The following is a 25,453-nucleotide window of genomic DNA, read 5'->3' on the forward strand; positions in this document are numbered from 1 at the left end:
TTGGAATTAATCATTTATCACAAAATGAACAATTTCAATTCTTAAACATACAATCACTTTTCTTCATACTAACTCAAAATGAGTAAACAGAATTTTATTCAAACTTTACAAATATCATTTACATTTAGCCTGAGATTAAGCATGAGAAAGTTCAACCTGAAGTTAGACTTCATTGCCCAGTTAAGCATCTGAAAATAAAGCTGAGAATGAATATACATCATCAAACAAAGCATTCCAATGAAGTCTGGCAATGAATTGTGACACAAACTGAACTTTAATTTGCTCTGGTCCACATGATCTTCAGAGCCTAAAAGTTCCTATTTTTTAATAATGATGGAAAAATATCTGCAAATGACAAATGCATGAAGGTGTGACCAGATGCAAAATTTTAGTTCAACATTTCTACAGCAGCTGCTTTAGGTGACCATTAAAAAACAACTCCCCAATCCTTATTGTTCAACATGTACTTGAAAACATGCGGCAGCATGGTACAGTTTATTAAATTTATAAATATCAGTACCTGTAATAAAATATAAAATACTGAGTATCCCTTTTTCAAATATTAAGTCTCTGAATGCTTCATTCATCCTTTGGTTTCAAACCCATACAATGCACTCATATTACATTGTAGATTTTGCATGGAGACAGAACACTGTACATCTGTTGGGGAAGGTGGGGTGCTGTGGGAATACCAAAGCACTACATCATAGAAAGTAAATGTTGAAGCAAAAATACTTTCTGAATATATACTGTACATTATGTAAACACACATTCAGAATAAGAATCAACACAGGCCAAAATATTGTTTTCTAGGAAACCAGAATCTTCTTTCTTTTAAATCACACACTGAAGATGCTTTTTGTTAAGAAAAAGAATGAAGTCTGTTCCTGTATTTGCTTATGTGCTTAGATATCTTGGAAATGAGTAATTATTACATTCATTGCTAACGGTTTATCCTCTGCTTAGTTGGCTGGCTGTTGCAAACACGGAATACAGAACTATTTCAGTCCCTGTTTTTCATTTAATACTAGTTCAGTAATATATAATTAAATAATCTTTATTAATCCATTATTTCTAATATAAATAGATTAAGTGAAGCAGTGAATTTCAAAATTTGTGCAGGGGAAACTAGTTGATAATTTGTTTCCAATAAGGCTAGTAGCAATTAATTACTACAAAGTTTCTCCAAGCTAGTCGTGAACCCCTGATTTAGCAGGTTGAATCAAAGTGTATAGTTAGGTAATTCTAATTCCTCTATTACTGTGCAAATCTAGAATTTCCTATGTAAAAGACAGTGCTGGCAGCATCAAAGCCCTGTAATAAGAGTATGAAATACTGATTAGGATTTGAAATGAAGAGATATTATATGAAGACATGTGAATGTCTTAATGATGGTATCATAGCAACGGCCTCAGAATTCCCTTACTGAAACAGAAACTAAGACAAATCATTATTCAATAATCTTCTGAGCCAAAAGCCTAAGTTGAAAGCAAGTGATAAAAACACAAAACCAAAGATGCATTTTCTATGACCATATGCAAGAATTTCAAGCTTTATATCAACATTCTGTACCAGCACCAGCCCCTCTGAAAGGAAAAAGTGTAGTCATGACTGTCCATCCCTTTTCAAAGCTTCCAGTCTTTGAAGGAGTGCGTTTCCAAAGGCTTCCCGGTAGGCGGGGCTGAGTGTATCCAACAAGGAGTAGACTGTTTCGTGGTAGGGAGTCTGTAGATGATCATCCACCTGGTCAAAAGCATAGCCTACCACCTACAAGAGAAATGCAACAGTGAATTCATTAGTTTTCATGCTGGTACAGAAAACAAAATCCAAGTGTTTACGTGAGTAACTATCCTTTCAAAAAAAAAATTATTTTTTTTTCCTAGCCACTAGACCACCAGATACATGGATAATTATTGAGTGACTCTATTTCTCAATCAATGTCAGAGTATGCACATTTTAAAAACAACCTTTAATACTTCAGCAACTTACAATGTGTAACACAGAAACACCACCACTAAAATGCTCCCTACAGAATTTTCTTTAAAATTTAAAAGGTTTTACTTAGCATCTCAAGGAAATGCAGAGAATTTGAAAAGCTACACAAAAACCGTTTTATTTTCATATTCTAAAACATGCATCTATTATTTACCCTATTTAATTCCACATATACTGAGGGTCCACTATATTAAGTACTGTAATAGGTAATATATTAGTTCATATTTTTGTAATAGGTAATATATCATTAGTTCATATTTTTATCATTTTTTTACTCCTTTTATAAATAGAATTCTAGAAATTATTCCTAACAATTTAGTTTTAATAATTAGTTGTTAATTTTAAGAACTGTTTTATTAATTGGTTTAATAATTTGTTTAATTATTCATTTTAATAACTGCTTAGCTTTATTATTAGTAATCTGAAAGGCCACTTTCACCTAATATATTTCTTATCTGACAGGGAATACATGCTCAACTCTGTGAGATAAAAGGGAATGTTACTGTGTTTTCTTTTTTCTTGGTAGGGGTACACTATTTCTGGAAGTATTGCAATACCAGGTCGATGAGTGAAGTGAATGGAGCAAAAGCCTATTCTATCTCCCTGCTCCAAAAACCCATTTAATATATTGTCCTTGCATAGAGGATATAACAGATATTAAACTGATAAGAAGAGATACTCCAACTGATCTAAGTCAAAAGGCTGAGAGGTGATTTTTTTTTTTTTTTCCTGTGACCACAGCTACAACTTTTCTTTTTGACAAGATTATAAGGTATACCATGGTTCACCATCACAATATAGGGCAAAATTAATTTAGTTTTTGCTGACTTAAGTTTGTACATTCCCTATATAAATCCTAAATTTTTATGACATCTACTTACGCCATAGAAGGTGAAAGTTTATGTTAGAAATAGAAGCTGAGTTTTTTTTTTTTTTTTAAATGAAAAGCAGAGGCAGACGCCTAAGGAAAATGAATCACACCTCTTCAGATCCATGCTCGATTACTGTACTCTCTACAGTGGAGTACAGTTCAGTTTGCCTTCTTCCTCTTATCACTGCTAGACTGTGATCTTCCTGGTGGACAGGGATCATGTCTTATTCATGGTTTGATTTTCAATTGCTGACACAGGATAGTTGCTCAATAAATGTTAACTGAATCAGACTGAAAAACAAATACTTGAGCACCTACTACATGTCAGGTTTTACAAATGGTTCAGATTTTTCTGTATCACACCATCATATAATCATTCCCCAAATCGTTTTAAGTTTTTGTAAATCTCCAAGTTATAGATTAAGAAGTAGGAACTCTCAGGGGTAGACAGATTCACCTAAGATCATTTAAATTCACATTTAAGACTGCTGACTTTCTGATCAGAACTCCTTCTATCTCTCCAGCGCCAACTTAGAATTAACCAACACAAGACAGAATTAGCTTACTAATTCTGTCATTTATCTCTACTTCTGATTTAGGATTCACCTCTAAACACTCTGAGCTTTTAGTACAAATTTAAGGATATGAAAAGAAGTGCACAAAAATTAGTTAATTCAGGTACTACGCTTAAAGTTAAGCAGCTATCTTTGTGGCAGCTGTGAGGAAATTGAGGGTAGTACAGATGCTGGCCTTGCAATTTGCTCCATCAAGGAATATACAGTATACACGACTCATCTTCAGCAAACTGAATCCAGTGAAGTAAAGAGATGTTTATGTACTTAAGATAATATCATGTGACATTCTTACTTGCTTAGGTAGGCCTAGCTCACCACCTTATGGTAATGTACAATTACTTTGAACAAATATAGAAACACAGAAATGTATGACATTTGTTAAGACTGAAGATTCATTGATTAGTAAGGTTAAAACTAGATTTTAGATTTTCTAATGTCTATCCCGTTGTTCAGTAGCTCAAAGGTTTTTATAACAGTTTTTTTTTTTTTTTTTTTTTAAACAGGGTGTGTGTACCCAGGCTGGAGTACAGTGGCCCAATTCTAGCTCACTGCAACTTCAGACACATGGTCCCCCTCCTAAGCCTCCCAAGTAGCTGGATTACAGGAAAGTGCTGCCATGTTGGGCTAATTAACAAAAAATATATCGTAGAAACAGGGTCTTGCTATGTTACCCAGGCTGGTCTCGAACTCCCGGCCTAAAATGATCCTACCAGCTTGGCCTCCCTAAGTGCTAGGATTACAGGCAAGAGTCCACAGGCCTGTCCTATAGTTTTTTCTTTTTTAATTAAAAGTTGCTCTCAGGTGATGTTTTCTACTATTCTAAACTCATGATTTTGGTTTAAAGAATGGAAAGGTTAATCTGCCTAGAAGAGCTCTCATAATAAAGAGATACTCATAATAAAGGGTTAATGGGACACTCTTGGAAATCTGGGGGCGGAATGTTCTGCTCTGATTTATTTCTGATCTCAGAGTTGGAAAACAGTGTTGTCAAGTACATTATTTTAACAGAAGAGACATTTCCAAGAGGTTGATGAAGATCTTTTCAACACAATAACTGCAAAACCCATTCAATGCAGAGAATGTATATATAATTTTGGTGAACACATTTAGCTATAGATGAGAAATAAATTAGTTTCGGGGGTCATGATTAAAACAAAGTCACACACTGCAAATCAAATGTTTTTCAAAAAAATTCGTTTTCCCTGTATTGATCAAAAGCCTTTAAAATTAATAAAAATTCTAGGTAAAAAGTTTTTCTTAAAAAAATTTAGAAGCTACTGAATATTCAGTTCTCATTTAACACTTTTCCCCTCCCCAATACCTCTCTTTTTGATAAAGTGGTGAAGACATATTTTTTTTTCTAAAAGGAGAAGTGAGTTACCTTGAGCCCTGCTTCAGTGAGCTCTAAGCAGTATCTGTTTCTTTCCTTTGTTTCCACATTGATATAGGCCACATCATCTGCACACCGCAGGCTTTTCGAGACAAACATGTTATTAACGGCAAAGAGAACATCATTTACAACTGCTTCAGCTTCTAGCCTCATGTCTTTCATGTCAGTTCCTTCAAAACCATTAAGCTCTGAACCTTCTTCAAATCCTGACATACTGCTTAGCTCCACGGGATTACAGTCTGTTTCCATTCTGTGAAAAAAAGCAGTTATAAAATTTGTTTATAGAAAGACATTCAAAATACTACATTTGATTAAAAATAGCCACGCCTTACAATTGCTACTTAGTACAAAACACTAGCTAACAATTTTTAGGAAAAATACTATATAAAAACATTTCTAGTGTTTTTTCACAGCAAAATCACAGACACCTATAGATTTTCTTTTTTTTTTTTTTTGAGACGGAGTCTTGCTCTGTCACCCAGGCTGGAGTGCAGTGGCCGGATCTCAGCTCACTGCAAGCTCCGCCTCCCGGGTTCACGCCATTCTCCTGCCTCAGCCTCCCGAGTAGCTGGGACTACAGGCGCCTGCCACCTCGCCCGGCTAAGTTTTTTTTGTATTTTTTAGTAGAGACGGGGTTTCACCGTGTTAGCCAGGATGGTCTCGATCTCCTGACCTCGTGATCCGCCCGTCTCGGCCTCCCAAAGTGCTGGGATTACAGGCTTGAGCCACCGCGCCCGGCCAACACCTATAGATTTTCAAAAAAAGAATCTCCCTTCTCCACTTACCCCCAACAGGTCAATTTCCATATTGATAAGCATTTAGAATATATATATATATATTTTTAGCTATTTTGAATAATGCCTCAGTAACAATCCTAGTACATATTTTTAAATGTATACTTTTTCTCTAGGACAGATATTTAGAACTGAAATTGCTGAGTCAAAGGACATACTTATTTTAACTTTTTTTTTTTTTTTTTTTGAGATGGAGTCTCGTTCTGTTGCCCAGGCTGGAGTGCAGTGGTGCGATCACGGCTCACTGCAAGCTCCGCCTTCTGGGTTCACGCCATTCTCCTGCCTCAGCCTCCTGAGTAGCTGGGACTATAGGTGCCCGCTACCATGCCTGGCTAATTTTTTTGTATTTTCAGTAGAGACGGGGTTTCACCGTGTTAGGTAGGATGGTCTCGAACTCCTGACCTTGTGCTCCGCCCGCCTCGGCCTCCCAAAGTGCTGGGATTATAGGCGTGAGCCACTGCGCCTGACCTATTTTAACTTTTAATATATACTGCCAATTTGCCCTTCAAAAAAATACAGTATGACTTATACTTCACTGACAGAATATGAGGGACTGTACTTTTTCACCTCTTTCCAATTCTTTAAAATTTTTGCCAATTTAAGAGGTGAAGAATGATAGCTCATTGTTGTAATATTATTTCCTTGAGTAAACATCTTTTTGGATGTTTATAGGATATTTTTAGATCATAGAGTTGCAATAAGCAGAAATGGAAATAAATCTAAACTGCATGAAATCAGACGGCAAGTCTTTACCTACCACAGTATACTACCACTCAGTAGTTCCTTTTATGACTTCTAGATTGGGGTTCTGCTCTAGGCCTTCCCCATCCCATGATCACATTTTAAAAACCCCCTAAATTCTCGTTGTATCTGAATTTAACTCTTTCATCCATCTGGAATTTATTTTGCATAACTTTATTTTCCAGATGGATAGCTAACTGTCCCAACACCACTTACTGAATAACTCACCTTTTCACCACTAATTTGAAGTGACCCAAATGTTATATTTTGAAAAATATTATTTCTAATTTTTCATGTTAACTGGATCCAATATTACTGCCAGGCTGCTATGTGGTTTTAGCTTTTCTGTGACTGGGGTTAAAAGAGATCTTCCTGGCTAAATGTATTGTTAAAATTTGAAACGTGTGAATGAGAAAAGTTAATTAATGTGAAAGTGCTTTGGAATGTAAACAAGGCTTTATAGAACAAACTATGGTGAGCTATTGTGCTTTCTTTTTGCTTGGCAGGTTTTAAAAGTAAAGTTTCACTTCTCTGATACGGATTAAGCATCTGTCGTCGTGAATGAAGCATAACTCTTCATTCACTCACGTATTCAATCAACCTTCATTTCCTATCTACTTGAACACTGTGGTCAAGGTCTAGTCCTACCCCCTAACCACACTGGAGTTAGATTAGACTGGTAATAAACGGTAATAAACTCACTGTATTTTAAGAGACAAGGTCTAACCATGTTGCCCAGGCTGGAGTGCAGTGTGTGATCATTGTGTACCATAACCTAGAACTCCTGAGCTCAAGCCATCCTACTACCTCAGCCGCCTGAGCAGCTGAGACTACAGGCTCGAGCCACCACACCTGACCCTTAAATGTTTTTTTAGAAGAAGTCTCAATTTTTTTCTGACAATATGGACAATTTTTTGGGCATTTATTTAAACCACTGATCTGGTACATTACACAGTCCATTGCTATTCCAAGTTATGCCCTATTTGTGTAATATTCAAAATCCTTCAAGATAGTGATATTCAAAATTCTTTAAGCTAGTCAGTAGAATTACTTGTAAGAGCTTATAAAATTATAGATACATTTTCCTCACTGCAGAAAAACAAAATCAAAATCAAAAATCTCTGGAAGACGAGTTATTTTTTTCAGAGCTCCTGAGTGATTTTGCTGTGCAGCCACTGCTCTAAATTATCAGTAAAATCTTAAGAAGCTAGAGTTCCTATAGCTGAATGTCATTTCCACACTACAAAAGTCAAAACTACTTGCCGAAGGCAACTTATAACATACGTAAAGCTATTTCAAAAAATTACATAGCAAATGTATAATGTATTCCTCCAATGCTATTTCAATTAATAATATGTTTTAAAGACTTTATCTTGTCTCTCATAGCATTTTACAGAATTAGTCACTCGCTACAAACAGAAGTTAATTATAAAATTACCAATTATTGCTGGAGCAATCTGTCGGGTAACTGAAAGCTCAAATTGACTTATTATATAGGAAAAAAAATTTGGTTTTCCAAATTTTACCTTATTCCAAAAATAATCAGTATACTGCTTAAGATTATATTTGGTTTTATACATACAAAATGAGCCCTTTCTTTTTTACTAGTTTTGAAGATTTAGAAATGACTGACTACTATAAATCTCTTGACACCATGAATATCAAACATCTTAATTTTGCTTAAGTTATCAAGAACTTCAATTAGAGATGTCAGAAATAACGATCATTACATAAAAAGATGTTTATATGAGAAAGTTTTACATTTATAAAGCTTTTTTTTTTTTAAGCAAGAGTCTAATTCATTGCAATTAGGACTTTGATGATGCAGAAAGATCAAGAATCCAGTACTTAAAGGGAAGAAATCCTCACAGGTCGGTGAAGTAGGTCACCAAACAGTTGTAATAATCAGCACTGAGCTGCAAAAAAAGAGGAAGTCACCTTTCCTAAGACTGAACTTTTAAGACACCTTCCCTGAAATGTCTTTGAGTAACATACAATTTAGAACTTTTGATGACACATACAAATTAAAGTAATGGAGCATTACATAAATAACATTTTTAGCCATTATTTTAAGGTATGATTACAACTTGTTTTTTGTTGGTTGAAACAGGTTCTTGATTATTTACCAATATCCTTTTCCCTGCCTACGACCACCCATATTTTCCAAGGGCAACCATAATGCCCCCTTCCCGTACTAAGTAAAGTAACCAAGCAATTTGGCTGAGATTGACTCCAATCCCCAGATACAGACTCTTCCAAACTAATTAATACCTGAAATTCCTCTTGGTCACTTTATTTTTCTGAGACAGAGTCTCACTCTGTTGCCCAGGCTGGAGTGCAGTGACGTGATCTCGGCTCACTGCAACCTCTGCCTCCTGGGTTCAAGACATTCTCCTGCCTCAGCCTCCCGAGTAGCTGGGATCACAGGCCTGGCTAATTTTTGTATTTTCAGTAGAGACAAGGTTTTACCATGTTGGCCAGGCTTGTCTTGAACTCCTGGCCTCAAGCAATCTGCCTGCCTCAGCCTCCCAAAGTGCTGGGATTACAGGCATGAGCCACCACGCCCGGCCTTCCTGGTCACTTTAATCAGAATAGTTCAGTCACAGCACACAGCCCAAGCTGTTCCAGGCAGCCACGTTGAGATGGGGCCACTAGCCCAAGCACGATGCTGACAACGGAAAAAAACAGAGCCAAGAGATTCACAGAGAAATGCGGCCAGAGTCCACTCTGGTTTCCCAGCCTTTGCACTTCTCAGTTACTGGAGCCAACAAATTCCTATTATCTTACTGGCAACAGAAAGCATTCTACTGGATTTAGGAGTCTACCCATGATGAAAGGCAGTGATTGATTTAGCTCTACAACAGCCCTATGAGGGTAAAAAGATTTAGAAAATGGAGCTCACATGATGATGATGATGACTATTTTTGTGCCTGTCATGTAGAAAGTGCTTAATAAAAGCTTTGTAGAATCTGGATATCAATTAGTTTCCTATTGCTTCTATAATAAATTACCAAATTAGTGGCTTAAAATAGCACACACTTACTCTCTTACAGTTCTGGAGATGAGAAGTCTAAAAGCAAGAGTTCAGCAGGTCTGTATTCCTTCTAGAGGCTTCAGGAAGAAAACTGTTTCCTTACCTATTCTAACTTCTAGAGGACATCTGAATTCCTCAGCTTATGATACCTTCCTCAATCTTTAACATATATAAAAACATTCAAATGACTTCTTTTTCTGTTCTTCCTTTTTTTGGAGAGTTATCTATTTACGAGACAGGATCTTGCTGTCGCCTAGGCCATAGTGCAGTGGCACAGTCTTGGGCTCAAATGATTCTCCCACCTCAGCCTCCCAAGTAGTTGGGACTATGGGTGGGTGCCATCAGGCCCGGGTAATTCTATATTTTGGAGAGACAGGGTCTTCCTATGTTTACCCAGGCTAGTCTTGAACTCCTGGGATCCAGCAATCCTCCTACCTTGGTCTCCCAAAATGCTGGGACTACAGGTGTGAGCCACTGCGCTTGGCCATAATTTATTTTCAGTGAACACATTTGATGGGCAACATAAGGTGCTAGGCAGTACATGCTTCTCTTAAAAGGAGGTCTAGAATACTTGCCAAGCCCATTGCCTTCTCTGGAAAGGTTTCTGAATCATGGGTTTCATGCTTTGTATTTTAATTCCAGCATCATCATAGCAAAATGTACTGGGATGGGTATTTCAATTAAAGGCACCATCTCAAGGTTGGCAAGGGGTTTATTTATGTCTTAAGTCAAGAGCTTTGCCCAACTACTTCCGGATGGTGGTCTAGCTAATCAGATTCTCTCTCAAGGAGTTTGAAAAGAGACAAAAACCATGAAGTCAGTTAGCTGGTGACGACGCTAACTGTGATGACAGGAGTTACAGAGGAAGAGCAGTGAGCAGCTAGGTTGCTATGTTGACGGACACTTGAGAAGCAGCTTCCACACTTTGGATTATGTACCCCAGAAGATAAAAATATTTTGAGCAGACACCTTATTATAAGCATTTATATAAATATTCTACTACAATTAAAATATTTAAGACATTTAAATACACACTTAAACAGAAGGTAAAGATGGAATATATATTTTCTGCTCAATGGATTATCTGTGTACCTGACTAGAAGCCTGTACCATTGAGGATGAGAAAATACAGGCCCATTTCAGTGAAGGAACAACCACTGGAATTACTACTGACACTTTAGAATTGCCATCAGGTTACCAGAATGGTTGACTCATCAATGTGAATCCTGTAAAAATCTTTGCTTTCCCTTTTTGTACACAAAACAATTTATCATCATATAAGAAATTCTAGATGAACAGAACTTTCTGTGATGATGGAAATGTTCTTTATTGTTGTCCTCCAATACAGCAGCTAATAGCCATCTGAAGTTTGGCTACTGGGATGGAGAAATTGAATTTAAAAATTTATTTAATTTTGGTTCATTTAAATTTAAATAGCTAGTGGCCACTCTATCAGATGGCACAGGTCTAGACCTCTGTGAAAACTTGCAGATAATATAATAAGCAGAGTTTATACTAAGGCTGAAAAATCTCAGCGGATGTAAAGGCACTGATTCAAACTTTATATGAGTAGCAAAATTTGGAAATTGAGATATAATTGAATCCTAACTACTGTACATAAAGGAATCAATCATCGTTTCAAATAGTAAAAACTAATGAATCATTATCCTATGTTTTATAATCTTGTCTACTCAGATTCTAGGTTTATTAATCAAATATCATAATCCACTCTGTACCTACATATCCAGCATTTTTTAAGCACTAGAATACTAATAAAAGATGTCTACTGGTAGTCTAATTTGGGAAAGAAGACAGGCACATAAAATATTTGCACAAATATTAATGCCATACACACACATCATAACTATTCTCCCCAAACATACTTAATTGTGAGTGGCAGATAATTACAGAAAACAATGATACGTCTTGGTCCTACTACACTATCACTAAACTTGTATGAACCTGAGTTGGCCACATAATCTCATTGGTCTCAGAGAGTTCTCATCTACAAAATAAGGTAAATGGGCAGAAACTTCTTCACTGTTCTAAGAGTTTTGACATTCTATAACCTATGGCAATGGTTAGTTATGATGGGGCTTGACTAAGGGGACAGGTCAGTCAAAACTGGTCTGGCATGAGCACGAATAAAGAGTTATAAATAAGCAAAAAGGTCTTAAGAATTGTGAAAAATTCTGCGTAGGGAACAAAACATAAGCAAGGGTCAGCACAGGGTGTGGCAGGAACTAGTCGGGCTAAAGTACAAGGATATGCAGGGATGGCTCAATTTGACAACGTGCTGACACCTAGAGAGAGGAATTTGATTTTGATATAATAGGCTGTTTTAAGGTCTTGGGAATGGAAATACAAATATCTTTTTATTTAATATAGGTTTCTTATTGGCAGTGTGTAGTATGGTTCTGCTTTTTTATCCATCTGGCAACCTCTATCTTTTAATTGGGGTGTGCTATGGTATGAATATTTGTCCCCTCCAAAACTCATGTTGAAATTTAATTTCCAATGCAACGTGGCAGCACCAAAAACTGAAGCCTTAAGAGGTGACTGGGTCATGAGTGCTCTTCCCAAAGAGTGGATTAATCCATTTATGGATTAACAGTTCAATGGGTTACCATGCAAGTAGAACTAATGGCACTGCAAGAAGAGGGGGAAAAGATGTGAGCTAGCACATTCAGCCCCCTCACCATGTGATGCCCTGTGCCACCTCAGGACTCTGCAGAGTCCCCACCAGCAAGAAGGCCCTCTCTAGATGTGGCCCCTCTACCTTGGACTTCTTAGCCTCCATAAGAAATAAATTTCTTTATAAATTATCAAGTTTCAGGTATTCTGTTATAAGCAACTGAAAATGGACTAAGGGTGTTTAGACCACTTACATTTAATTTGATTACTGTAATTATTGATATAGTTGAGTGTGAATTTGCTATCTTGCTATTTGTTTTTAGTCCCATCTGTACTTTATTCCCTTTTCCTTATTTTCCTCCTTGCTTTTGAATTAACCACTTTTTAGGATTCTATTTTATATCCTTTGGTTCTTACTATATTTTTTGTTGCATGTTTTTGGTGGTTGCTTTAAAGCTTATAGTATACATCTTTTAATAATGTGCCTCCAATTAATACTATACTATTGCATGTATATGAACTTTACAAGACACTACTACTATGTAGCATTTGCTATTTTTGTCACATATTTTACTTCTACATAAATGATAAACTTCACAATAATATTATTCTTGCTTTAAACAGTCAATTATTTTTCAGAGATTTAGGTAATAAGAAGTATTTTATATGTAATTATATAATTACCATTTTTTGTGCTCCTTCATTTGTACTGATCTATATCTACATGTATTATCTGTATCATTTTCCTTCTGCCTGAATAACTTCTTTCAACGTTTCCTGTAGTGTAGGTCTGCTGTTGATGAATCCTTTCATCTTTCCTATGTCTGAACTAGTCTCCCTTTCACCTTCATTTCTGAAAGATATTTTTGCTGGGTAGAGAATCCTAGGTTGACAGTTTTGTTTTGTTTTTTTTTCTTTCAAGTCTTTAAATATGCTTCTTGGGTGCAGTAGCATGCACCTGCAGACCCAGCTATTTGGGAGTCTAAGGTGGAAGAACTGCTTCAGCTCAGTTCATGACCAGCCTGGGCAAAATAGTAAGAGCCTGTGTCTCTAAAATAAAAAAATGAAACAGATGTATCTCAACTATCACCTTGCTTGTCTTGTTTCCCATGAGACATTTGATGTCATTGTTATCTTTGTTCCTCTTGGTGTAGTTTTTTCATGCTTCTTTTCCTTAGGTTTCATTGAGATTCTGGAATCTATAGGTTTATAGTTTTCAACAAATTTGGAAAATTTCTAGCCATTATTTCTTCAAACATTTATGTATTCCTACCCTCTTTGGGGACTCTAATTTTATGTATATTAGTCCAAGTGAAGGTGTCCCATTCCTCACTGCTGTATTTTTTTCACTCTCTGTTTCATTTTGATTTATTGATATGTCTTCAAGTTTGTTAATCTTTTCTTCAGTATCTGTTCTATTTGTGTCTTTTAATCTTTGAAACACATTTTCCATGTCTTTGCTTAATTTGCTCAATCTTTTTTCTAGTTTTTTTAAACATATAAAATACAGCTGTAATAAGTGTTGTAATGTTCTGCCTACTAATTTCTTTCTTTTTTTTTTTTTTGAGGTGGAGTCTCGCTCTGTCGCCCAGGCTGGAGTGCACTGGCTGGATCTCAGCTCACTGCAAGCTCCGCCTCCCGGGTTTATGCCATTCTCCTGCCTCAGCCTCCCGAGTAGCTGGGACTACAGGCACCCGCCACCACGCCCGGCTAGTTTTTGTTTTTTTTTTTTAGTAGAGACAGGGTTTCACCGGGTTAGCCAGGATGGTCTCGATCTCCTGACCTCGTGATCCACCCGTCTCGGCCTCCCAAAGTGCTGGGATTACAGGCTTGAGCCACCGCGCCCGGCCCTCTGCCTACGAATTTCAAGTATTATTTCTGGGTTAGTCTCAATGGACAGATTTTTCTTCTCAATTATAGGTTATATTCTGCTGCTCTGCATGCCTGGTCATTTCTGACTGGATGCCAGACATTGTGAATTTGGTGCTGAATGTTTTTATATTACTTTAAATATTATTGAATTCATTTGGCTAGACGCATGGTGAGAAAAAGTTTAAAAAGTAATAAATATTATTGAGCATTGTCCTGGGAGGTAGTTATCTGGAAACAGCTTGATCCTTCTGGGTCTTGCTTTTAGACAAGATCTGTATTTAATCTCTAGTTAATTTTGTCCCATTACAGAGGCAAAACCTTTCTGAGTACTCTACCCAGTGCCCTATGAATCACGAGGGTTTCTATTCTGTGTGATATGAGAATTATCCCTGCTCCTGCTTTAGCTCAGAAAATTGTTTCCTCTATTTTTTTTAATGGAAGAACAGAAACGATTATTAAACACATGAAAATACACTCACAGTTAGAAATCATAGAAATAATTAAAATGAGGTAACATGCCGGGCGTGGTGGCTCAAGCCTGTAATCCCACCACTTTGAGAGGCCTAGACGGGCAGATCACGACGTCAGGAGATCGAGACCATCCTGGCTAACACAGTGAAACCCCGTCTCTACTAAAAAATACAAAAAACTAGCCGGGCGAGGTGGCAGGCGCCTGTAGTCCCAGTTACTTGGGAGGCTGAGGCAGGAGAATGGCGTAAACCCGGGAGGCAGAGCTTGCAGTGAGCTGAGATCCAGCCAGTGCACTCCAGCCTGGGCGACAGAGTGAGACTCTGTCTCAAAAAAAAAAAAAAAAATGAGGTAACATTTAACATCTTGCAGATTGGTAAAACATTTTCCTTTTTGAGTCTACGCATGAAAAATTTTCTAAATCAAGTATTATTGAGGACGCAGAACAGAGAACATTTAGACACTGAGTGGGAGTGTAAACTGGCACAACACTTTGGAAAATGATTTGATATTATCCAATAAAGAGGAAGATCCAGCAATTTAGGCTCCAAAGAAATGAGGAGATTTATAATTTTCATATCGCCTCTGCTTCAGAAAGTCCCAAGCTGAGTATCCTCCTCTCTTTTTTCTTTTTTTTTTTTTTTGAGACAGAGTCTTGCTCTGTCACCCAGGCTGGAGTGCAGTGGCACTATCTCAGCTCACTGCAATCTTGGCCTCCTGGGTTCATGCGATTCTCCTGCCTCAGCCTCCTGAGTAGCTGGATTACAAGCAGCCACCACTGTGCCTGGCTAATTTTTGTATTTTTAGTACAGACAGGGTTTCACCATGTTGGTCAGGTTGGTTTCGAACTCTCGATCTCAAGTGATCCACCCACCTCAGTCTCCCAAAGTGTTGGGATTACAGGCGTGAGCCACCGCACCTGGCCCCTCCTCTAATTCTTTTTGGTAGTTCTTTCCCCAGCCTAGGGCAGTGAACTCACAGCCATGAATCAGTATTCAGCTGCAGGCTGGAGGGAGACCCTTTGTATATCTTCACAGTCCTTGCTTTCTGTGAAGCTATTTACTTCCTAGGACTCTCTGTCCTAGCTGCCTTGGCCTTCTTGGGTTTCTAGCTCTATGTCCTCAATTCAGGGAGACCATCAGGCTTTACCTGGTTTTTTCTTTCCAGTGCCATGACTGGCTTTAGGCAATACACTGGGGCAACAGGCTCACCATATTTGTATCATGCTTCTCAGGGATTACTGCCCATTACCTGATGCTCAAAAGTCTTGAAAACATTGTTTCATATATTTTGCCCACTTTTTCTTTTCTTTTTTTTTTTTTAAACTAAGGTGAGAGGGTCCTTGTTAGTCTATCTTGGCCTTAAGGGGAAGTTCCAATAATCAGTTTTGAGCTAACTTTGCAAGCCTATTTTATTGGTTTCTCTTTCATTGACTTTGGTCTCTCCTATACCACTCTGAACCAACGTTTACCGTCTTGCTGTTTCCTTCGTTAATGAATTAAATGCATCTGACACATGCTCACCATATGTTTTATGGCATCCATGTTTTTAACTTGAAAAAAATTATTTTAACGCTACTTTGAAGACCTTTAGACCTCTAAAATTCAGCTCAGACAAACCTATTTCAGGATTCTGTATCTAATCTCAAGATGGTCAATCACCGTATCTTCCTGAACAGTATCTCTGTTTTGGTACTGCTGTACTTAAGCCTCATGGCAAATAATTTTTGTGTCTGTACTACCACAGATCCATGAAGATGGGAGCCTGTGATATACATATCACTAGCACAGTGTCTGGCATAAAGGAGGACTTCGTTGAATATTTTCTGAACGAATAAAACACAGAGAAAATTCTAACTCTCTGCTTCTCAAGTGTGATACTTGGCTCTGTGACAAGGAGTATACAAAGACTCAGGACAAACATGGCAGATATTCTTGGAAAATACACATTGCTCTTACTATATCAATATCAGGAAATATTACAAAACTGCCTAGAATTTTAATGAAAAAGTACACAAATGTCTGGATGTCTCAAGTCATATCCTCTTTAGGTTATACCCCTACGCGTCTAGGGTTTCCTTTGCCTCTAAAAGGTACATCTAAGTGAGGACTATTTCCATGAAAAATAAGTTTGAGAAGTATAGCCCTAACCCAAGGAATTAATTCAAGAAGATGAAAATTTCAGGCACTGTGTCTGGCAGTATAAAGTTAAAAAGCAGAGGCAGGAGCTGGTAAAAGGATACAAGGTTAGGGCTGAGTCAGGCTTTCTCTAAGTTTTTGCAACTCTTTCCTCTTCAGTTATGCTATTGCTCTGTCAAAAATTAATTGTTGATAGTTTTGGCTGGGTGTGGTGGCCCACGCCTCTAATCCCAACACTTTGGGAGGCTGAGGCAGGTGGATCACTCGAGGTCAGGAGTTCGAGACCAGTCTGGCCAACATGGCGAAACCCCATCTCTACTAAAAATAGAAAAAATTAGCTGGCCATTATAATCCCAGCTACTGGGGATGTTGAGGCGGGAGAATCTCTTGAACCCGGGAGGCAGAGGCTGCAGTGAGCTGAGATCGTGCCACTGCATTCCAGCCTGGGTGACAGAGTGAGACTCTGTCCCCCCAAAAAAAAAAAGATTATTGATAGTTTTAATTTTTTAACATTCGAATTTTCCTATGGTGAAAAGAAAATGATTGTTTTCAATAAGAAAAGACAATTTAAAAATTGTGATCCTTTGGAAAGTATAGGGTGTAGGAAGCAGAAATCCTTTTCTTAGAGAAATCAGGCTATTATTCAGACACTTAAAATAACTGGTAGCATCAGTTGCAAATAAAACAAGAGCTCTGAATTTATCTGCATTTCCAACAACTGTTTTGAAAGTAAAGATGAATAAAGTTTATTAATTATTATCAGCAACATTTAGAATTTAGGCAAAGCTAAAACCCAATTTAACCTTTGCTTTCTGTAACACATAACATTTAATCTGTTTTCAATAGCTTACAGACATATATATTTATTTTAAATAACAAATTTTAATTCAGAATCATGTGTAGTATCACAAATATAAAGTATTTGTAATTCAAGTAAGAATGGCTATTTTCCCATCTTTATTTTTATTTTTATTTTTTTTTAGATGGAGTCTTGCTCTTTCGCCCAGGCTGGAGTGCAGTGGAGCAATCTCAGCTCACTACAAGCTCTGCCTCCTGGATTCAGGCCATTCTCCTGCCTCAGCCTCCCGAGTAGCTGGGACTACAGGTGCCTGCCACCAGGCCCGGCTAATTTTTTTGTATTTTTAGTAGAGACGGGGTTTCACTGTGTTAGCCAGGATAGTCTCGATCGCCTGACCTCTTAATCCGCCCACCTCAGCCTCCCAAAGTGCTGGGATTACAGGCGTGAGCCACCGCGCCTGGCCTATTTTCCCGTTTATACACTAGTTTATAAAATTATTCTGCACCCCATTTTCAGCAATGACACAAACATATATATATTCTAGTAATTATAAATCTAGACAACAGAATTGTGCTTATCTTAGTCTCTCTGCATTGCTATAAAGAAATACTTGAGGCTGAGTAATTTATAAACAAAAGAGGTTTATTTGGCTCATGGTTCCACAGGCTGTACACGAAGCACAGTGCCAGCATTTGCAATGGCCTCCAGCTGTTTCCACTCATGGTGGAAGGGGAACCAGTGTGTGAAGATCACACAGTGAGAAAGGGTGGAGGTGGAGGAGATACACAGGTAGGTAGGTAGGTAGGTAGGTAGGTAGGTAGATAGAGCAGGACACCCAGGCTCTTTTCAACAACCAGTTCTGTCAGAAACTGAGAGAGAAAACTCACTCATTCCTGGGAGAAAGACACAGAGCCATTCGTGAGAGATCCACACCTCTCCCACCTCAAACTGACACCCCCACCCCACCCTGCCCCAACCCTGCCCCAACACCTCTCACCAGGCCCCATCTCCAACAGTGGGGATCAAATTTTCCCAACAGACTTGGTGGGGCGAAACAAACCATATCCAAACCATAGCCTTCCACTCCTCGCTTCTCAAATCTGATGTCCTTCTCATATTCAAAATACAACCATTCCCTCCCAACAGGCCCCAACTCTTAACTTGTTCCAGCACCAACTCAAAAGTCCAAAGTCTCATCTGAGACTCAAGGCAAGTTCCTTACAGCTGTAAGCTTGTGAAGTAAAAAACCAAGTTATTTACTTCCAAGATACAATGACGGAACAGTCATTGGATAAATGCTGTTTTCCAAAGGGAGAAATTGGCCTAGAGAAAAGGGTAAGAGGCCCTATGAGAATCTGAAACCCATCAGGGCAGACATTAAACCTTAAAGTTCCGAAATCTCCTTTGAGCATATCCTGCATCCTGGGCACAGCAGTGTGAGGGGTGGGCTCCCAAGGCTTTGGGCAGTCTCATCTCCATGGCTCTGCTGGGTGCAGCTCATGTGGCTGCTCTCATGAATTGGAGTCAAATGCCTGAGGCTTTTCCAGGATGAGGGTGCACACTGCCAGTGGCTGTGCAATTCTGTGGTCCCCATGGCATCCCTGTTCCCACAACTCTACTAGTCAATACCCCAGGGGAGACTCTCCATCGAGGCTCCAACACCACATTTCTGCTTGGCAACGTCCTAGCAGAGTCTTTCTGTGACACCTAGGCCTTCTGATACATCCTCTAAAATCTAGGTGGAAGCTGCCAAGCCTCTGCCACTTTTGCATTCTGTGCCCTGAAGTCCTAACAACACACAGAAGCTGCAAAGGCATACAGCTTGCAGCCTGAGCTGAGTACCTGGAGCCCTTTGAAACAGCTGGAGCTGGAGCAACCAGGATGCAGGGAGCTGCATTCCAAGGTGGCAAAGGACAGTTGCGCCCACAGCTTTGACTGTGGAAACCATTCTTGTCTTCTAGGCTTCTGGACTTGCGATGAGAGGGACGGCCTAGGAGATTTCTGAAATGCCTTGAGGGCCTTTTCTCCATTGTCTTGGCTATTAGCATCTGGCTCCCTTTTATCTGAACTAACTGGATTCTTCTCCTGAAAGTGCTCTTTCCTTCTTTAACACAAGGCCAGGCTGCAATTTTTCCATATTTTTATGCTCTACTTTCCTTTTAAATTCCAACTTTAGATCATTCCTTTCCTCCCATATTTGATCGTAAGCTGTTAAAAGAAGCCACACCACTTCTTGAACCCTTTGCTGCTTAGACATTTCTTCTACCAGATACTCTAGGTCATCACTCAAGTTGGGCCTTCCATAAAGCCCTAGGGCATGGAAGCAATGCAGCCAAGTTCTTTGCTACAGTGTAACAAGGGTCCCGTTAGCTCCAGTTCTCAATAAGATCCTCATTTCCTTCTGAGCTCTCCTCAGCATGGCCTTTACTGTCTATATTTCTATCAGCATTTTGGTCACAACCATTTAACCAATCTCTAATAAGTTCCAAACATTCTTTCATCTTCCTGTTTTCTGAGCCCTTCAAGCTCTTTCAACCTCTGTCCATTACCCAGTTCTAAAGCTGCTTCCGCATTTTCAGGTCTCTTTATATCAACACCCCACTCTCAGTACCAATTTTCTGCCTTAGATGCTTCCACTCATGACAGAAGGGGAGCCGGGATATGCAGATCACATGGTGAAGGAGGGAGGGAGGGAGGGGAAGTGGGAGAGAAAAAGGGAGTAGGGAAGAGGGAGGGAGACATATACAGAGAGAGATAGAAAGAGAGAGGAGGTAACAGGTTCTTTTCAAAGACCAATTCTCAGGGGAACTAAGAGTGAGAGCTCATTCACTCAGAAGGGCACCGACCCATTCATGAGGGATCCACCCCCACGATCCAAACACCTCCCACCAGGATTCACCTCTAACACTGGGGATAAAATTTCAACATGAGGCTTGGTGGGGCCAAACCATTTCCAAACCACAGCAGTGCTTTTGTTGATTAAGGAGGGAACTCAGGATAAAGAAATACACAGGGTTAATTTGAGTTTTTACAAACTATAAATAAACAGCAACACTGACTGGGTGCTATGGCTCATGCCTGTAATCCCAGCATTTTGGGAGGCTAAGGTAGGTTGATTGCTTGAGGCCAGGAGTTCGAGACCAGCATGGGCGACATGGTGAAACCCTGTCTCTACCAAAAAACACAAAAATTAGCCAGGCATAGTGGCACAAGCCTGTAGTCCCAGCTACTTAGGGGCTGAGGAAGAGGATCGGGTGAGCCTGGGAGGTTGAGGCTACAATGAGCTATCGCACCATGCACTCTAGTCTGAGTGACAAAGTGAGACTCTGTCTCAAAAAAAAAAAAAAAAAAAGTGTAGCAATACAATCCTGTAAACCTTTCCTTCGAAACCAGAAACTGTAAATGAGACTCTAGGAAAAAACACTCAAAAATGGAATGTTAAACAAAAAAAACAAAAATCCAGGTATGACAGTTTCTTATTTCTATATAATCCTCTAGGAAATAAGTATTACTTGGCACTATATTTAAAGTACATTCTAACAAACATAAATCAATATCTACAGAGACATGAAGTAGAAAACCTCACTGCTTTCCATTTAAACTTCAGGATCTCTACCAGATCCTGAGCAATATGCTCTTTCTAGCAAAGAGACAAAAATTGGAATACTTTATACTTGCTATTATTTATTCTGGTAGATTGTATCACCTGATGTAAAGTTTCCATGAATGATTCCTGAAAACATCATACACAAATTATTTAGGAACCGGCTCTTTCTCCAACTGTTGGCATAATTTTTGGGTGGTGTTCGGGTGTTTGTGTTTTTGGAGGATTCATAAAACTGGTTATTATGACACTGATTACTAAATCGTTGATTCTTTACTTCCTAATTTATTAGACTATTTTGTTTCATTATGAGTTCAGAGCATCAAAGAGCTTTGTCCTTGATGACAAAAAAATGGGTAAAGACAGTCATATATACCTAGCCTGACAAAAGAACAGTCCCAGAAAGATTTCAAGAGCTTTACAGAGACTGCAAATTTTCACCTTCAAAGTCTGACCTTTCAGTTGACATTGTAACAGTCAGCTGAGGCCAGGATACAGTATCTTAATCATGATTACCTTTATCTGTACCATACACTACAACCTGGAAAATCTTCTCAATAGGAACAAGAAAGGGCCAGTAAGGTGTGATGGTTAACAGGCTCTCAAGCAGACTGACTGGGGCTAGAATTTTAGCTCGGCCACTTAATTTACTCTGTGACTTAGAAAAAGATGTTTTAATCTTTCTCAGTTACACATTCCTCCTCTTTAAACTGATGCTAAAATAGCATCTACCTTTAAGTGTATAGAGAGAAATAAATGAGTGAATTCATGGCAAGTGCTTAGAACTGTGCTGGGCAAACAGCTGAAGAAATATCATCTATTCTATTAAAAGTATTTAACACTATCTTTCAAGATGAAAGCCTTGCCCTGAAGCTCAAGCCATGTGCCTCCAAGTTACGTGCTCTTTACATTATGTAGGGGATTGGCTACTGCTGTGTTGCTCTTCCTCCAAGAGCCATAAGGCATGGAGCCCTGACAGCAGATTCCTGTTACCTCAGGTGCAAGTCATAAAAAAAGGTCAAATACATCTCCTTGGCTTTTCTTTCATTTCCCATGTTAACAGATTTCTCTGAAGGACAATTATTTTGCCATGACCCATCTAGCCTCTGGCATACAGCCTCTCACCTGTCACTTCAAACTTTTATATAATTCTTAATAAGCTGACAATATTCGATTGGGTAATCATTTTCTTCTTTTTAAAATTTATTTTTATTTTTTGAAATAGGGTCTTGCTCTGGCACCAAGGCTGGTTTCAAACTCCTGGTCTCAGCTGGGATTAGAGGGACGCTTCACCACACCTGGCCAAGGTAATTATTTTCATCTTCCTCAAGTAATGCAAGGTGTTAACATTTGGTGACGGGTACTTTGTCTTTCACAAAACACAAAAATGGCACTGTGAATTGGGATGAGTTTGTTCCCTACTGTAGCCAAAGACATCATGATGACAGGTCCTAAACCTGGACATTTATACTGAATTTCTCCTAGAAAGCATAAAGTTTACAAGGCTAGACACAATACTCTGAAGAGAGCATATTTGTTATCGCAAAACCTTCGTTTTAATTTTTCTTTCTGATATTTGAAATTGCGGGCACTGTATGGATAGCCTGAATGCAACTGTATATTGAAAACGGAAACCACTTATTTAATAGCTGCTGAAAGAAGTTCAAATCGTATCTATTTGTCAGAAGTCTATTTCAAACCTTCCAAAGCCTATTCTAATTTATTGCCGGATAAGATCCCACCTTTGACTTTTCACACCACCTTGCTTATATTCCTTTTATGGCAAATATTAGAATTATTATTTGCAAACATGTTTTATCTTCAAAATATATCCAGAATCCAACAGCTTCTAACTAATCATCTTCACTGCTACCATTTTGGTCCAAACCACTGTCATCTTTTCCCTGGATTACTACTACGATATCCTTCTAACTGGTTTTGTTTTCACTCTGGTCCTCCCACTTCCACACCAGACTATTCTTAACATACCAGTTAGCATGATCCCATAGAAACTGAGGCCATATTATGTCACTTCTCTCCTAAATCCACCTCACCCAGAGTAAAGGCCAAAGTTCTTTTTTTTTTTTTTTTTTTTTTTAAAGACAGAGTCTCACTCTGTTGCTCAGGCTGGAGGGCTGGAGTGTAGTGGCATAATCTCGGCTCACTGCATCCGCCTCCTGGGTTCAAGCGATTCTCCTGCCTCAGCCTCCCAAGTAGCTGGGATTACAGGTGCATGCCACCACACCCGACTACTTTTTAATATATTTTTGGTAGAGACAGGGTCTCACCATGTTGGCCAGGCTAGTCTTGAACTCCTGACCTCAAGTGATCTGCCCGCCTTGGCCTCCCAAAGTGCTGGGATTACAGGAGTGAACCACAACGCCCGGCTCCAAAGTTCTTATCAAAGGCCCAGGAGGCCCTACATAACGTGCTTCCTCTGCGCCCCCAGCCCCCAACTGCCCAGCTTCTACTTTTTCCTTCACTCACTCCTGATGTTCCCTAAACTCATCAAGCATTCTCCTGTGACAGCACGTTGCACTTGCTGTTCCCCTTGCGTAGAAAACAACTCTTCCAGGTATACGTGTGCCTCACTTCCCAGCTTTCTCCAAGTTTCTGCTAAAATGTAATCTTATTAAATAAGAGAATGTCTCTTACCATCTCATATAAAAATGGCAAGTCCCTTCTCTCTTCCCCATCTCCATCCCTTTTACAATGCTTTTGTTTTTCCAACAGCCCTTATCACCACAAAGCATATTATTCACTCATTGATTGCATGTTTCTCCTCCCTTCAATAAAACGTAAGTTCCGGGAAGGAAGAGACTTATTTGTTCACTGCTGTATCCCCAGCACCTAGAACAGTGCTTGGCACACAGAATGCAATCAATAAACATTTACTGAATAAATGAACAAACTTCCACTTTATTATTATTTTTTAAAGAGACAGGGTCTTGCTCTGTGGTTCAGGCTGGAGTGCAGTGGCATAATCGTAGCTCGTAAGCTCCTTTCTGATATTTGAAATTGCAGGCAGTCTATGGATAGCCTGAATGCAATTCTGCAGCCTCAAACTCCTGGGCTCAAGCGATCCTTCCGCCTCAGCCTCCAGAGTAGCTGGGACCACAAGCAGGCACCACCATGCCCAATGACCTTCCACTTTAGAACATAAACTCCTTGAAGGTTCTGCCTGATTCTTGATACTGTTCACATCATCAACTGTGGTGACGTTCATTTAACAGACCTTAACAAAATTTTTGAGTGAAGAGCAAGGGAATCTAAGTTACTGAGAATACCTGGGGTAAGTCTACAAGGAATTAGGGGAATCAACAATCCAAGCAACCGCATACAGAGCACCCTGGTTCTAAAACGAAAAGGTGGTTGTGGAAAGCGGAATCAGATGTTTCTCCATCTACCAACATTTTGGGCAGTATTTCCAAGGCATTCATGAAAGTTGCTGAGACAGTAAATATTTCACTCCTTAAACTGCTCGTCTTAATTCACTGGGATTAAACAGCTGTATGTTTCAGGACTCTGTTCAGGTTCGTGCCCTACTCATATCATTTAATCTTCCTAATAAATCCATGCACATAAGATTTTAATCCACTGACACTGGGCAAAGGAGGCAACGTGGACTCGGGGAGGGCAGTGGCCGGCTCAAAGTGGCTGGGCTAATAGGTGTCAGTGCCAGGATTCTAACCCAGGACATTTGGCTTCTGGGCCATCGAACACCGGCACCCAGGCCTTTCGAGGTTGACTAACTTAAGAGCCGACTCCGCCTCTGCAGGAGTTGCCTCCCAAAAGGCAGAAATACGATTGCGCAGACGACGAGAACAGCCCAAGTTCTTCACCCAGGTTCCCGCGGGATCAGGAGCCTTCAACATTTCTCAAGGAATGCAGTTTTGCCCACAGATGCTTCGAAAACCCAAGTTTCCTGATCGTTGGTATGACACACCCAGGATTAAGCGAGCGTATGCGAGAAGCGCTCTGCAAACCGCCAGGCGAACGGCAACGAAGAGGAAGCCTCGGAAACAATACCTGAATGAGGCGAGGGCTGAAGAACTTGCTGACAATGGGCACCGGTCAATGCTCGGGGGCGGGCGGGGATGCTCAAGAAGGGCTCCAGTCCTCCCCGCGGAGACGGCGGAGCCCCAAGCGTGCGTTTCTGGGGCGCCGAGGTCTGAGCGGGGGCCGGGAGAGCTAGGTCGGTCTTAACAAGCCCCCAGACCCCTCTTAACACGGGCGCGGGGCCCCTGCAGCCTCCCGCCCCTCTCGGCCCAGCCCGCTGCGCGGCGTCGCGTCCCCGTCCGGAAGGCCCCACGGCCCGCCGGCGCCCCGAGCCCCTAGCCCTTCTCAGAGGCCGCCCCTCGTCCGCAGCCCGCCCGGCGGCTGCTTACCTGCGCACCCGGCGTCCTCTGCTTCTTCCCTCCGGAGGCGACTGGAGCCGACCGGCGGTGCCGCCCCCTCCCTCCCCGCCCTCGCCCGCCCCGCCCCCTCGGAGCCGGAACTGCTCCAGCTCCCGCCCTTCTGCCCGCCTTCCGCGGCCC

General features: G+C 39.9%; 1 protein-coding gene and 1 non-coding gene across 4 annotated transcripts; both read right to left on the minus strand.

Moving 5' to 3' along the window:
• On the minus strand, positions 1-25,415 carry GSKIP (GSK3B interacting protein). Of its 3 annotated transcripts, none has more exons than XM_003902250.3 (3): positions 25,304-25,415; positions 4,823-5,081; positions 1-1,767 (listed from the first exon to the last, which is right to left on the minus strand). In XM_003902250.3, the coding sequence occupies exons 2-3, from the start codon at positions 5,078-5,080 to the stop codon at positions 1,606-1,608; spliced, it is 420 nt and encodes a 139-aa protein (XP_003902299.2). In that variant the 5' UTR covers position 5,081; positions 25,304-25,415; the 3' UTR covers positions 1-1,605. The 3 variants fall into 3 exon arrangements, with proteins under 3 accessions (XP_003902299.2, XP_009210481.1, XP_009210482.1); XM_009212217.2 differs by lacking the exon at positions 25,304-25,415 and adding an exon at positions 24,945-24,968; XM_009212218.4 differs by lacking the exon at positions 25,304-25,415 and adding an exon at positions 23,571-24,901.
• Positions 2,519-2,709, minus strand: LOC116276206. Its single transcript, XR_004185637.1, has one exon. It is a non-coding gene; the product is annotated as a U2 spliceosomal RNA (small nuclear RNA).
• Positions 25,416-25,453: the final 38 nt, after the last annotated feature.

The sequence above is a fragment of the Papio anubis genome, chromosome 7 (genome assembly GCF_008728515.1).
Source record: "Papio anubis isolate 15944 chromosome 7, Panubis1.0, whole genome shotgun sequence".
In the NCBI taxonomy this organism is placed as follows: Eukaryota; Metazoa; Chordata; class Mammalia; order Primates; family Cercopithecidae; genus Papio; species Papio anubis.

Bases quoted from the DNA above. Each gene is read 5' to 3' on its own strand.
- GSKIP (XM_003902250.3), bottom strand. From the start codon at position 5,080: ATGGAAACAGACTGTAATCCCGTGGAGCTAAGCAGTATGTCAGGATTT. The intron at 1,768-4,822 runs GTAACTCACTTC...TTTCTCTTGTAG, and splicing joins TCACTGAAGCAGGGCTCAAG to GTGGTAGGCTATGCTTTTGA.